A 15,680-nucleotide genomic window follows, 5' to 3' on the forward strand; every position below is an offset into this window, starting at 1 on the left:
CCTACTTAAGAGAAAGCTCCATCGCATAAGCGATAATGACTTCAACATTCACTTGTAGTACTAGATCACCTCATCAAGAATTGCTTGTATAAGCTAAGTGGAGAAGCAATAACTTTTACAAATCTCGAACAAGTCTTTGCTTGAATAACCAGGATGAATAGTGGCCCCATTAAATGTATTAACCCGTGCCTAGTCCTGTCAGTTAGGGTGAATCACTGGTCCTTATCCAAGATGGTTCGGATGAAGGAACTATAGAGATACAGTCAACAAGATCTAGTTAGAAGCTCCACCTAGGATAACATTTTGATATAGAAACCCCCTAATCATATGGCCCTAGAAAGGCCAGTAATCATGGAGAATGTTCCAACGTAGACAAGGGGATCAAAAAATTGGAAACCTGTAAAGGCCTTAATCAGAGAAGGCCAAGGGAAATTTTAGCAAAGACTCAAGTGCAGTAAGGCTATTGAAACAATGTACCCACATGATGAGGAGGGATACAAAATATAAAATTGGATATTCCAGAGCCAATTTGAGAACAAGAAAAGGAGAAAGAACTTAGTTCCAATTGTGAGTCAAAAAAAGACCTTATGAATAGATCTGCTTATGTATTACAATTCAAAAATGACGTTATAAACAAATTTACTTATGTATTGTAAGATGTAAATGAAGTACAAGATTGACTTGTTGGCTTCTAGACCAGTAAATGATGAACTTTGGGGGCTGATTTGAGCTTAATAAAACCTCTGTTTTGGGGTGATTTGGGGCACCTATAGGGTTGTATTTTCTCTATGTATGTACCTTGTTGTTGCTACGTCTCTCTAGTTAGCTTGTATGCTATGTTTGCTACTATAGGCCACCTACATGCTGTGCATTTTTTCCCCAGCAATGGCCTTCTTGATGATCTACGTTTTAGGGTTACACGGTGGCTAGATAGCCTTCTATGCTCTTTGAAACGGGAGTTCAGGTTTATACATTTAGATCGCAAAATTGTATAGGACACCTGGTTGGACGAAAGTGGGATAACATGCAGACCACGTGATGTAGCCAACTTAATGTCATTTTTATCATCAGAGGTGAAAATGACAATAGGGTCGTTGCTTTGTAGAAATCCTACACTTTGGAGGGATGTGAAATCCTCCAAAGTGTAGAAATCCTACACTTTGGAGGGATGTGAAAGGATGGGTGGAAGAAACTTCAGAATCACATTCTAAACCAAGAAATAAGGTAATCTAACTAGAGGTTGATGTCTCACAACCACTTAGAGAGGATAGTAATGATCTTAGATTCATTCAAATTCCAGTCAAAATCAGTTGGGACATTACTACAAAAATGATGATACAAATATTAGCCTTCCTATCCACCACATAACAGATATCATGCAAATGTGATCCTAGATTGGGGGGGCAGGGGGGGGAGGGAGCGGATGGCATCGTTACAAAACAATCCTGGAAAATTTAGAAAAACTTGTCTTAGAATGAACGGAAATAAATCATTCCAGATGTTAGGGAAGAGGGGGACGTGTGATGAATGCAATGAAAAGCTGGTCTCTACAAAAGCTAGTTTAAGAGAGGAGGCATAGATATGCCAAGTGTTCTTTCAAAGAAATGGGGTGGCTATGAACCAACTTGCCATTACAATGAAAAGCTAGTCTCTACAAATCGTTCAAGAGAGGAGGCATAGAAATGCCAAGTGTTCTTTTTGATGAGTCTCTTGAAGTGCTGCACCCTAGGTAGTGCATGGGGCTGACCAAGGTACTGAAAAGTTGGCAAGGAGAGGTCATAAGCTGTCATTCAACTTGTTGTTTTGCAATGTAAGCAACTATGCTCACCTTTGATGCGTGAACACAAGACCAAACATGTGAGCATGTTGGAGTTTTGCACCAAGAGAGCCTAAGTGAAAGAGTAAGCTGTCTAGTGAACTATGGAGCGAACATTAGACATATTGAACCAAATAGAGGGAAAGGGAAACCAAACGGATGGCTTCATTGATGGAGTCACAAGCTACGGCGTAGACACCCACAAATTTGTTGGCAAAGATAACCCACACACACAGGCCGAGGGTTTTCTGTGTGGGATTTGATGATGATGATGATGAAGCGGCTGTAGAAGAGACTCTCTTCCCCACGTTTTCCCCTGCGCTGAAGTAGCTATGCAGGGGGATTTCTGTGTGGGTGATGACGACGCGGCCCTCTTCCCCATGTTTTCCCCTACGCTGAAGTCAAGATCTCCCACTTCTATGCTCTTGCTCTGTATATACACTCCACCAGCGCGTCCTTCAATGGCACCCCAAACCCATCCGCTGCTGCGCTTATCTTCAACGAGAAAGGCCCTCACTAAGGCCAACATATAGCCCTTATTAGAGGGGTTAATATTACCCTGCGACGTCGTCCAGCTGGCATGCCAATCTGCAGATTAACAATCCAACGCTCGCAAGCCAAATCCTTCAGACTCAAATTCATCAATCCAAACCATTCCGGCATGCCAAATAAATCGCTTCTTCAGCATGTGAGTGCATGAGTTCAAACCAATCTAGCATGCTACTACGCAAATTCATCCATTCTAGAGATGTTAAATCCCTCAGTTCAGCATTTTCACGTGTACTGCAGTGATTCTCACAGCTACAACAGTGCCCCCCCACTCTCCCCGCCAGCGCCCCCCGCCCCTTTGAGGCAGACGTCACCCTTAGTGAGGATGTCCTTAGTGAGGGGACCCTCCCCTCACTTAAGGCCACTCCCCCCCCCCTTAGCAAAGAGCAAAGAGAAGGACAGAAAGAGAAAGGAGGCTACAGAGCGTGAGCGAAAAGATGGATAGAGAGAGAGGGGAAGGAGAGTGAGCAAAGAATAAGAGAGAGAGAGAGAGAGAGACAGAGAGAAGAGATGGCTAGAGAGAGAGAAGGAAATATATATATATATATATATATATATAGAGAGAGAGAGAGAGAGAGAGAGAAGGATGAGGATAAGAGGTAAGAGAAGGATATAGAGAGAGGGGGAGGGAGGATAGAGAGAGGGATGGTACATAGAGAGTGAGCAAAGAGACGTATATAGAGAGAGAAGAGGGACAAAAATTATGTGAGATGGTTGGAGAGAGGAAGGGAAGATGGTAATAGATAGAGAGAGAAAGGAAGAAGCAAGGTTGGTGTGGTGGAGAGGGCTGGGTTGTGGGCTGGGAGGTGGTGGGCGGTGATGGTGGTGGGAATAGTTAGAGAGAGATTGTTCAAATAGAGAGAGAAGACAACCAAGAAAAGCTCCCTCAGTGACCATCCCCAACATCCTTGATGCTAGCAATGTGACTAATTACATTGCTAATTACCACCAAGATTTTAAATGATAAGGCCCAATGCTTTGTTGTTTTAAAGTGGCTCAACCTCCACATGTTTATCCTCAATTAGGTGCCAAAGCCCCTTGCACATAAGCAAGTACATGGTCTTGCTTTGCCATGTATAAAACCCATCACCATTAAATCTTAAAAGGACTTCTACATGCTCCATGATGCAAAGGTCTTAATAACAAGCTTTTGTTTTACTTTGTTAGCAGTGTCTAAACTCGTACAAGATTGGCAATCAAGAACTTTTGATTTTCTTACAATGACTTGATGCAAGCTTTTTTTGCAAGTTTGATATGATGATTATGCAATACTAAGAGAGTTGATTTTGGAAAGATTTTGCTTGCAAAATGGATATGTCTTAGAGAAAAATGCTACCCTCTCTTTCTAATTTTGAAATCAACATAAATTGGTTATTGCTAATTACTTACTAATCAAAGTGATTAAGGAGGAAAAACAATGAGTAATGAAGGAAAATTTTGGAGGATGGAATTGAGGTCACCAAAACAATTATTGATGGGCTTTTGCAAGGGGTGTGTTGCTTTTGATGGGAAAAAGTACCCCAAGCTAAAAAATGACAATAGAAGCCTCTGAAATCTATGAAAACAGCGATAGATGTTTTTCTTCTTGTGTGGGCGCTGCAACAATGGCTACCCAAATCGATAGGCAAGCTCCTTAGTAGTTAAATGTCAAGACCCTAGGATGTTGAGAAATGTGCTGCCATGGAGCACAAGAAAAGTAGGGAAAAGTAGGGAGTGAGTCACACGAGCAAAAGGAGAAGCATGTGAGTTAGAAAAGGATAGACTAAGGGTATATTGGCAAAGGTTGATTTGTATGATCATTTGTAAAAGGTGAACTCAAAGGTAAAAAAGGTAGCACATGGAGAGGCACATGTTGTGTGAGTATTTATGGACACATGGTTGGCACTAGGGTGCACACATCTTGTGAGTTGGGAGCTCCATGAGAGCTATAAAAGGATGTACTTGGATCAACTCTAATGCAAGAGATTATGTGACATTTTGTGAGCATACCATTTTGTTGTTGACATTTTGTTTACTTTCTTAATCTCTCATTAGTGTCCTTAATAATGTCTTAAATTACTTGCTTTGAGCCGCCCTAAATCCATGCTTTTTAACATGGTGTTAGAGCTTGGCCGGGCTAGCTCATTAGCAAGTGAACATAACAGTTTATAGGACTTATCATTTTCATTTGGTTGGTTTGATTAGGTAGCTATTTTTCATTAGGATTCCTCATAGCTTTCCCTTCTTATTGCCGTTGAGATTAGAGAAAGCAAAGGCTTCCAACTATTACACTTCCTTCTTAGCTAGGGTTGAGCACCAAGGCCGCTATTACAACCACACACCTCAACTCGATACACAAGGACATATAAAAAAGAAAGAGAGAAGGCAATAGTGAGCCGATGGGAACACCTCAAAATTAGGTCTAACTGCACCAAATAAAGAAGATAGAAGGAGTGTCGTCAACTAGCACAAAGAGCTAAAGCAAGGGCCTGGATACCTTGTAGAGCAACACACCAAAAGTTGCAGCAAACAAGTCTTGTCACGTGCGCATCTCTTCAATGAGAAGAGGCGGTCTCCAAAAAAACAACAATACAGCTGGTGCATGAGAGACTGAGTGCTACAGCCAACATTGGCCACTAGGCAGCAAAGGAGGCACCAGCAAAACAAGGCATAAGAAGGCGCCAAAGTAAGGTATTAGAGAGAGCCAGAGCACATGGAGATATGGAAGGCAGTCGTCGCTTAGAGTGGAGACAGAAGAGTCCATGCCAAATCCAAGCATTCTCTCTCTATATCATAGAGTGTATCCTTGCTCTCCACAAGTTTAACGAGCTTGCTTTCAGTTTCAATGGTTGGAAAAGATTCCATGGTGTTGTTGCATTTGTTGAGGGCAGGTTTTGTTGCTCTGTCGAGGCCAAACACGCTTTCAATAATGGAGGAAACAACAAAACCTGAGAAGCAGTGACCGGAGAGAGCAGCATGCAGCATAGTCTGCACGATAGTGCAAGCGATAGCGAGGGCGGCAGAAGGAAGAACAAGCTGTTGGAAAATGAACACTGACATGGGTCACAACACCACCACGACAAATTATTCATTTAATAATCCTTGTAATTTTTTGTCCGCCAAATGAGCAAGCATATGTGATTGACCATGAGTCAAACAAATGGAATGTTTGCGGCTAAAATGAGCACACAAAAAATCTCTCATTACCTCCAAGCCAAAAAGTTGTAACACTCGACCACCAGAAAGTAGCCAAAGTAGCACCCTGGGGAGTGAAAATTAACCCGACCATCTCTAAAATAACCTCTGAGCTAGAGAGTAACGAAGCCAAAAGAACATGTGAATTACCCAGCCAAGTTAGAAATGAGGGGGGAAAGTGATGATATGTTTTAAACCTCACATCCGACCACCTTGTAGTAGCCTAAAAATATGGCACCAAGGGGAGTGTTGAGAAATGAGGGAGAAAAGTGATGATATGTTTTAAACCTCACATCCGACCACCTTGTAGTAGCCTAAAAATATGGCAGCAAGGGGGGGTGTTGAGAAATGTGGTGCCAATGGAGCACAAGAAAGGTAGGGAGTGAGTCACGTGAGAAAAAGGAGAAGCATGCGCATTAAAAAAGGATAGACGAAGGGTACATTGGCAAAGGTTGATGTGTATGATCATTTGTAAAAGATGAAGTCAAGGTCAAAAAGGTAGCACATGGAAAGTACAAGGAGGCACATGTAGCGTGAGCATAGGGAAAAGGTGGTCTACAACCACTACAATGTATGACACATGATAATAACGTGAGTATGATTGGTAGGCTATGGTATATCATACATTTTCATACTTATTGGTAGGCTATGGTATATCATAAATTTTTGTTCTTATCATACTTCTAAACATTTAAGTACAATAAGCATGATTGCAACCATGCACATCAAAGTAGGCCACCTGTACACCTAGATGGCTACTACTGTGGTATGGAAACATTTGCCAACAACAACAAGCAGACTCTTATAATTAGTGCTGGGCATGTTTGTTGTCAACCCAACAGGAGCGAGAGGTGCTTAAAAATAATCGTTGAGGATGCGTTGAACCTACCAACCTACCAATGATGATTGGTGTAGAGGCTAAACTCCAATGTTACATATTGGCCCCACCAACTCCAACATTACACACTAGTTACAAATGCTAGTTACATGCTGGTGTGTTGGAGTTGAACTCCAACATTACATGTTGGCCTACTGAACCTACCAACTTGCATTGAGTGATGCTTCTGCCAAGGTTGCTCATCGCAAGCTCAGTAGGTTGATCCATCTAATGTGATGGCCACAGTGTGTATAATCTTGTCATATGGACTCTCTCTCTCTCTCTCTCTCTCTCTCTCTCTCTCTCTCTCTCCAAGAATCTCTCGTAAGGCTAAAGATCGCATCAACAAGGCTCTCTCTCTCTTGATGCACATGTAGTGGGAGGAAATTATGGTGAAACTAGGACTTTCCAAAACCTTGAGAGAAACCGTTTGAAATGTGCATTTCAGAGAAGCCATCTTGTGATTACCCTAACCGTTCCTTGCATGTAAGCACATGTACTACATATACTTGTGTGTTATGGAACTGAATCAAAATGAGAACATTTTCATGCATCAACCTATCCTCCTAAAAAATCAGCGTGATGTTTTCTCTCTGTACACGGGGAGAGAACATATATGTGAATCCCAAAATCATCTCCACGTGCCTTTTTACTCCCCTCGAGACTGATGTGCAGTTCTTGTTTTCTTATGGTTATGCCAAATGATACTCCTAGTTTTGTAAACCCTTCCATTATTAATCTAATAATCTTGACTCTCCAAGATGTAAATATTTGACTCTAAAAGATATAAATATTTGAATTTGAACACAACCTTTCTATCTCTGTTTGATTGTGAAAGATGTAAATAGCACCAACTACAACCTTTCTATCTTTTTTTGACTCTAAAAGATGTAAATATTTGACTTTGTAAGGTGTTTAGCACACCAAACACATTATTTCTATCTTTGTTTTGATATATTTGAGTGCTAAAGGCATTTTTTTCCAAAAGTGCCTTGTATTTGAGTGCTAAATGTATGTTTTTTCAAAAGGGCCTTAAATGTGATAATCAATTTTTGTGGGGTGGCATCGTCAATAAACAAGTTGAATGTTGGGGAGGTATATTGACAAAACCTTGGTGGATATATATACCGATACACCGACCATGCATAGGTCACATCATCAATGAACCGGTTGAATGCCAACGAGGTTTATTGATAAAACCTTAGTGGATATATCTACACCGACAATGCACATATCACATGGTGTGTACATGCTAGAGAAAAACAATACCACCACATAAAGATCTTAGGTGCAACATACTAAGCATATCAAGATCACATGTAGCCATTCAGATGATGCACATACACTATACACCTTAAAGACCACATGGGGACAATACCAACCGCATAAAATATTGTATGTAACCAATTCCCAACTTATACGAACCATATAGACCATATGGACCACACGAAGACTATACTAAGAACATAAAGACATGGAGCCGCCCATTTCAATAATGCATAGATCATATGAACTATACACATGTAACCTATTCCAACAATGTACAGACCATATGGACCATACAAACAATGCTTAAACCTCATTCATAGCATGTACATTGACAAATTACAAGGCACATTTATGGCCACACAAGCGAACCATCTAGTCCATAAAGACCACAGGGAGGAACATACGGACCATCTACACTATAGACCACACGGAATAAATGGCCCACCACATATACATGATCTCCAGTTAGACTATATAGACCACATAATAGATCACACAAGGAATATACTAAGACCACATGAATACCATTCCAACCACATAGGCTAGACCGCGACGATGACACCATTCCAACCACACAGGTTAGACTAGGATGATACTTAGCATATAAAGATCTCAAGCAGCCCATCTTGATGTACACCCCACACGGACCATATCGACTGTATATGCCACACGAACCATATAAACAATATGCTACACCAGGATGACACCGACCATATAAACATATCGTGAATCTTGTTCTAACTATGTGAGGATCATATTAATCGTACTAAGCATGTCCGAGCCACATGGACCATGATGAGCACACCATGAGAAGTCCAAGTACATAGAGATCACGTAGAACCCATTCTGCCCAATATAGATCTATAACATGGAATATATAGAGCATACTTCAAGGGGGGCCAAACATATCAAGATTACATACAATCGGACTATATTCATGGTGTATTGATCATATAGACCACACGAGGACAATTCTAACCACATTAAGATCATGTGTAGCCCATTGCCAGAAACATAGAAACCGTATAAAACCAACCATGGGATATATTAAGAACATAAATTTCATTTGGAGGAGGCCATCCCAATTATACACATGCTTTATTGACCATATAGGCCATGCACACAACCCATCACCACATAATAGGGATCATATAGACCATATGGGTTATAATGAGCAACATTAATGACTGCAATAAGCACATGAAGATCACTTCATTTGAATCACTATGCAAACCGCGGGGACAATAACAACTACATAAAGATGATATCCAATTGTTCCCACCTTATCTGAACCATATAGGCCATACAAACCACACAGAAGCTATACTATAAGAACATATAGACCACATGGACTATGCAAGAGAGAATAACATGAGAAGCCAAGAATATGGACACTTGTTCCAACCATATGTGGATCACATGGACTATGCAATAGAGAACAACATGAGAAACCAAGTATATGGACACTTGTTCCAACCATATGTAGATCACATGGACTATACAAAGTACACTGAGAGAAGACCAAGTATGTAAAGATCCTATACACCCCATAGACCATATGGAACATCCAAGGTCATGACCTATGGACGATACAATTGATTCTACACATGTATGGACCATATGGACCATCATATCCATATGGACAATACTAAGCATGCAAAGATCTCAAGCAGTTCATTCTCATCATGTACATGCCATACCCACCATACATTCCACACCAAGGTAACAATGAGCATGTAAAGATCTCGAGAAGCTTGTTCCAAATATATGTGGATCACATGCACTGTATAGACCACATCGAGATGATATCAAGCATGTAACATCTTGGGCAATCCATTCCAACCCTGTATAGACCACACCATGCAGGTGAGAAGAGAGCATACAGAGATCACACATAGAGCCCACTCCACCCATGTATGGGACACATGGATCGTACAAACAACACCAAGATGATACCAAGAATGTAAAGACCTTGGCCATCCCATTTTGACTATGTACATAGACAACGTAAACCATGAAGAGCACACTATAAGAAGACCAATCATATAGAAATCACACAGAGCCCATTCCAACCATATGCATATCACATGGACCGTATGGAGCACATGTTGATGACACTTGGACCACATAAATTAACCCTCCAAATGCGAAACTACTTGATAAATGGATGGCCAAAGATGTAAGTGCCAACAGGGTAACAACTGAGAACCATGCCCTAACTACAAACTGGACAACTGGACATCCAAGTTGGATGTATTGAGAGTTGATCCAGCATTTTGCAACTCAGCTACCCTAGCTTCACAATGTATAGACACAAAGGGCTGCAAAACCTACACAATAGATTGTAAGAGAAAATAAGATTGTGGGAGGCCTAGATTCACAAAACCCTTAAATCCAAAGATGCATTGCTTGTAACCATTAGAGAAATGAAGAGAACACATTCAAAGGCACAATTGAACTTTGCAGTAGAGCTTGATAGGGTCATGACCCAGCTCATGGCAAACTAAGCAATTTTGAACAAAAATGTAGAGAATACATTCATAGGCACAATTGAAGTTTGCACTAGAGCTTAATAGGGTCATGACCCTGCTCATGGCAAACTAAGAAATTTTGAACAAAAAGGACAAAGCCATTGGGACACTACAGAAGGAAAAAGAGAGTGCCTTGCAAGCTTTCCAAGAGATACAGGACAAGGTTAGAGCCACCTCGAGGCTAATAGAAGATCTACAAATGCCTTGCATGTAACTAAGATGAACAAAAAAGATGACATCATTGAAGTCTATAGCAACCACAAGCTTGGACTCAGCCGAGTCGGCCAAGGCAGATGTGGAAAAGAATCAGCTAATCCTTTTCCACAGGATCGATCACCTCCAAGATTAGTTGATCTTGGAGGTGGCACTCCATTTGCCAAATCTAATGTTGAAGCACCATATCCCTACCAATACCTCCACTTGGTTCCTCTAAGAAGTATCACTTATATGTTTATATATCAAGGATATGCCTTGGACCGGCTGTTGAACTTGCTCATGTTCACCAAGCCTTGTAGAAAGGTGCTAGGTGATTACATACACCTAGTAAATATGATGACCTTCAAAGGGTACATCTGTCTAGAACAGCCAACAAGATATTTACAATAAAAAAGAATTCATCCCATTATCTCCAATTATCATGCATGGTGTGCAATCTTAAGGAATCTATGTGTAGAGATTGAGGTAGACCAAATCGTTTTGAATGCAAATCAATTTGTAAAGCATGCTGCCATGGTGGATGCAATAATGGACCATGCAGAGACTTGGATTCATAAAGAGGGACTGGCCAACATGAGAGATTGGCCGGCATGAGGGCCACATACAAGGCATTGCAAGCTAGCCCATTGGCTCCTAGATATGACCCAATCGGTGTGGTAGTCCTCTACTGCCACATTATGGCATAGATTAAAGAGCAAAAGGTAGCTAATGCGCTCCTTTTTTCTCACTACACTGCAAGTGACCTACCCTACCTCTTCGACACAAGATGGAGGGTGACAAGGCACTTGACTTTATCAACAAGCTAGAAGGCCAAGATTATCTTGATAAGCATGAGAAGTCAAGAGGGTCAATCCCTGGAGGACCTAGTGAAGGAGCTAATAGAGAGGTCGAGGATGACAACAAGGGTCCGAAAGAAGGTGACAAAGAGCAACCCTCGGGCACAACTGGGCACACAACCAATGGACGTCACAGCTTTCCAAGGAACTGTCACACAGAGAGAGAGGACATACCAAGGCTTTCTAAGGAACTGCCACATAGAGAGAAGACCAGCCCACAGGGGATGGAATTCCCAAACCTCAACACCAATGGTTTTGAGGAACCACCATGGCCGCAAGAGGGCATCAAACCACAAGAAAGAGGTGAGGTTCCCCTACTAGTTTATTCTTTGAGGCGGAAGAAAGAGTGCAAGAGGAGATTCCTTTTGAAAGGATTACTTAGTTGATTAGAGAGTAGAGGAAAGGATCGAACAAGAGGGGTTGACACACCTCTTGGCCTCTTTAGCCTCTCCAATAGGGACTTCCATGATCCAAGACAAGTGGTCTAACCACTAGCACTACTAGAGAACAAGAAGGTTCTTGACATGAACAATTAGGCACGCTTAATATGTCCTTTTGTGTATTATACCTTGTGGCATGTGGCATGAAGTTTTGACTGGATGTTCGTATTGTCATCTAGATTTGCAGCATTGGTCAAATGAGGTATGATCCCTTATGAATGGTATTTTTTAATTGGTCAAAATGACTTGATGTTATTTGGATCATACTGTCGTCTAGAACAAACCCCATGGTTTCAACCATTGACGTAGAAAGCAGTGGCTCTGTAGAGGTAAGGGTGTAATGGTCTGTTTTAGCAAAAGGAACGGATTGTTCACTGAATGGCCAGGCTTTTGGAAACCCTTCCTGCATGACTGCATGAGCAGGGCCAGGTTTAGGTGCAGAGAACAGGTGATGCATCGGAAGCATAACATGTGCAAGGTTCTAACCTATGGCCGTGGCATCTTAACGGGCACCGTAAAGTGCTTGCTGATGCCTTGAAATTTAGTACTAGCAAGGCCTTGGAGATGCTGAGCATAGAGGAAGAACTGGTATCTTTGGATGGGACTGCCGGTCTGCCTTTGTTAGATAACTTCATCAACGTCCTGCAGAAATGCAAGAGAAAGCAGAACTTAGCTTGTGCCAAGCGTGCTCATGAGCATGCGTGTTTTTATGGAATGGAAACCCATGGATTGCTCGGGAACTACCTTGTCCCAATGTTTGTGGACTGTGGAAGCTTACCTGACGCTCAGCAGATTTTCAACAGGCTGGCTTATGGGAACAACTACTCTTGGACTTCCCTCATACAAGGGTACATGGAATCTGGGGAGTTCCAGTATGCGAGTATTCTCTACCATAAAATGCAAGAATTTAGTGCATCTCCCAGCAGGCTTTCGCTTATCGTCCTACTAAACGCTTGTGCACGACTTAAGTGTCTGGAATTAGGCAGAACTTTGCACATTGAGATTGATGATCTGGGCTATCAAGAAGATCTTCTAGTTGGCAGTGCTTTGGTGAACATGTATGCCAAATGTGGCTCACTAGTGAATGCGTTTGAAGTGTTTGACAAACTGGCTATTCGAGATGTTGTTGCATGGACTGCACTTATTGCTGGGTATGCTGAGCATGGGCATGATGAGAAAGTACTGAGTTGTTTGGCAGAGATGCAGCTTGAGGATATGTCTCCAGATCCTGTCACCTTAGTTTGTGGCCTGAAAGCTTGTGCCTGCATTGCATCGATACACAAGGGGCAGGGGATGCATGCTCATATTGTTAAGAAGGGATTTGAGGGTGATTCTTTCATTGGAAATTCTTTGGTGGATATGTACTCAAAATGTGGCTCACTTGTAGAAGCACAGGAGGTCTTCAACAGGCTATTGATTCGGACTTCAGTCTCGTGGAATGCACTGATCACAGGATATGTTGACCACCAGTTCAGTCAAAAAGCATTGGCCTGTTTTCAACAGATGCAAGCAGAGGGTTTTTGTCCAGACACTGCTACATGTCTTTGCATCTTGAAAGCTTGCCGCAGTTTGGCAGCCATAAATGATGGCTGTGAAATCCATATAGAGATCTGCATGAAGGGATGGGAAAGAGATCTTTTTGTGGGCAGTGCTTTGGTAGATATGTATGCAAAGTGTGGCTGGCTGGCTGAAGCACACAAAGTGCTTGATGAGCTTCCGGCTCGAAACACAATTTCATGGAATGCTTTAATTGCAGGATATGCTGAACATGGGCTTGGTAAGGAAGCATTAAGCTGTGTTCAGCAAATGCAACTTGATGGTGTCCCTCCAGATGCTGTTACATATACGTTCAGCTTAAAAGCTTGCAGCAGCACAGGAGATATTGACATGGTTCAAGAAATACATCCCAAGATCGAAGCAGAGGGTTACATGAGAGATCCTTTTGTTGGCAGCACTTTGGTGGACATGTATGCCAAATGTGGCTCACTTGCAAAAGCGCAGGAAGTATTTGACATGCTTCCGGTTCGACATGTAGTTGCGTGGACTGCATTGATAACAGGATATGCTGAACATGGGTTTGGAGAGGAAGCCTTGATTTGCTTTCAACAAATGCAAATGGAGGGCATATCACCGAATGCTATTACTTTTATGTGCACCTTGAAAGGGTGTGGGAGCATTGGAGCCATAGAGATGGGTAGAGAAATGCATGCAGAGATTGCCAAGAAGGGTCTTGAAAGAGACCTTTTGGTAGGCAACTCTTTGATAGATTTTTATATCAAATGTGGCTCACTTGCTGAAGCACATGAGGTATTTGATAAGATACCTATACCAAATGTGGTTTCATGGACCACACTGATTGCTGGCTATGCTGAAAGTGGGCATGGTAAAAAATCCCTAAACTGTTTTGAGCAAATGCAACTGGAGGGGGCGTTTCCAGATGCTGTAACTTTCTTTTCTATCTTGAATGCTTGTAGCAGCATAGGGACCGTAGACAAGGGTCAAGAAATACATGCTGAGATAGCAAAAGAGGGGCTTGAAAGTGAACTGTTTGTCGCCAGTAGTCTGGTGGATATGTATGCCAAATGTGGCTTCCTTCTAGAAGCACTGGAAGTCTTTGAAAACCTACTGGTTAGAGATGTGGTTGTGTGGACTGCACTAATTGCAGGGTTTTCTGAAAAGGGGTTTCATGAGGAAGCTTGGAATTTTTTCCAACAGATGCAACTGAATGGTGTGTCTCCAGATGTAGTCTCATGGAATGCTGTAATCTTGGGGTATGCTGAACAAGGAGAAATTGGAAAGGCTTTGAAACCGTATGCTCAAATGCAAGAACAAGGTTTGGCACCAGTCAGCATGATCTTTGCGAGCATTTTAAAAGCATGCGGAAACTCATCAGCCCTTGTAATTGGGAAGAAAATGCATGCCTTAATCTACAAATCTGCCCCTGAGGCTACAGAGAAAGGCTTGTCAATATCTCTTATTGAAATGTATTGTAAATGTGGGAGCAGTCTTCATGCTCAGAAGGTTTTTGAGGAGATGGGCACCAAGGACCTTGCGGCTTGGAATGCGTTACTTACAGGTTATGCCCACATTGGAGAAAGTGAAAACGTTTTCCATTTGTTCGAAAGAGTAAGGGAAGGATTGCATCCGGATGGGCTCACCTTTCTCAGTGTTCTTAATGCATGCTGTCATGCAGGTTTTGTGGATAAGGGCCTGAAGTATTGTAAGGAAATGAGCAAGGTTTATGGCATAAGTCTCACTTATGAGCACTACAATTGCATGCTCGATCTCCTTGGTCGCGCAGGCCATTTGAATGAAGCTATTGCAATGGTAGAAAAGATGCCTTTCCAGCCTGATGTTGTGACTTGGAGTATTGTGTTGGGTGCTTGTCAAAAATGGGGCAATGTGGAGCTTGGAAGGCAGGCCTTTGATTGTGCAGTGCGATTGAATGGAAATCATGCGGCAGCATTTGTTATGATGTCCAACATGTATGCGGATGTTGGCATGTGTAATATGGTGGATAACTGAACAAGATAGATCAAACATGGGATCAACAAACTGCATATCTTGGAGGTATAATACAAAATATGAAGCTTTAGACTGAAGAAGCATAGCTGCCAGCTATTTAAGACTGGCTTCAGAGACGTCTTGAAGGGACAAGATGAATTGCCTGTGTGGCAACTTTGGGCTTGGTCACACTCTACCTGCAGTTGCTAACCAGTTGGCAATTGGTTGGCGATTTCTTGACTTTGGGCAGCAGGTCCTTCGGTTGCCCCACTTTAAAATCAGAAAAGGTTACCAACCAACTCTCAACTGGTTGGCAACCAAGAAAAGCATGTGAACAAGCCCTTTCAAATTGACGCAAAGGAGTTGCCCACGCTAATGACTATTTTCACAACGACTGTCAGATGCGGTTGTGTGAAGGGCCCATTGCTTCTGCCAGGTCAAGGGCAAGTTATTCCAAAACTGGACACA

At 42.1% G+C, this 15,680-nt stretch overlaps 1 protein-coding gene across 1 annotated transcript; it reads left to right on the forward strand.

Moving 5' to 3' along the window:
* Positions 1-12,272: 12,272 nt before the first annotated feature.
* LOC147629784 (pentatricopeptide repeat-containing protein At4g39530-like) lies at positions 12,273-15,233 on the forward strand. Its single transcript, XM_086810991.1, has one exon. The coding sequence runs from the start codon at positions 12,273-12,275 to the stop codon at positions 15,231-15,233; it is 2,961 nt and encodes a 986-aa protein (XP_086667117.1).
* Positions 15,234-15,680: the final 447 nt, after the last annotated feature.

This window comes from Cibotium barometz, chromosome 17, assembly GCF_041138505.1.
Source record: "Cibotium barometz isolate CiBa-2024 chromosome 17, ASM4113850v1, whole genome shotgun sequence".
Classification (NCBI taxonomy): Eukaryota; Viridiplantae; Streptophyta; class Polypodiopsida; order Cyatheales; family Cibotiaceae; genus Cibotium; species Cibotium barometz.

What these genes read in the sequence shown, in the direction of transcription:
- LOC147629784 (XM_086810991.1), top strand. Translation starts at nt 12,273, where the DNA reads ATGCTGAGCATAGAGGAAGAACTGGTATCTTTGGATGGGACTGCCGGT.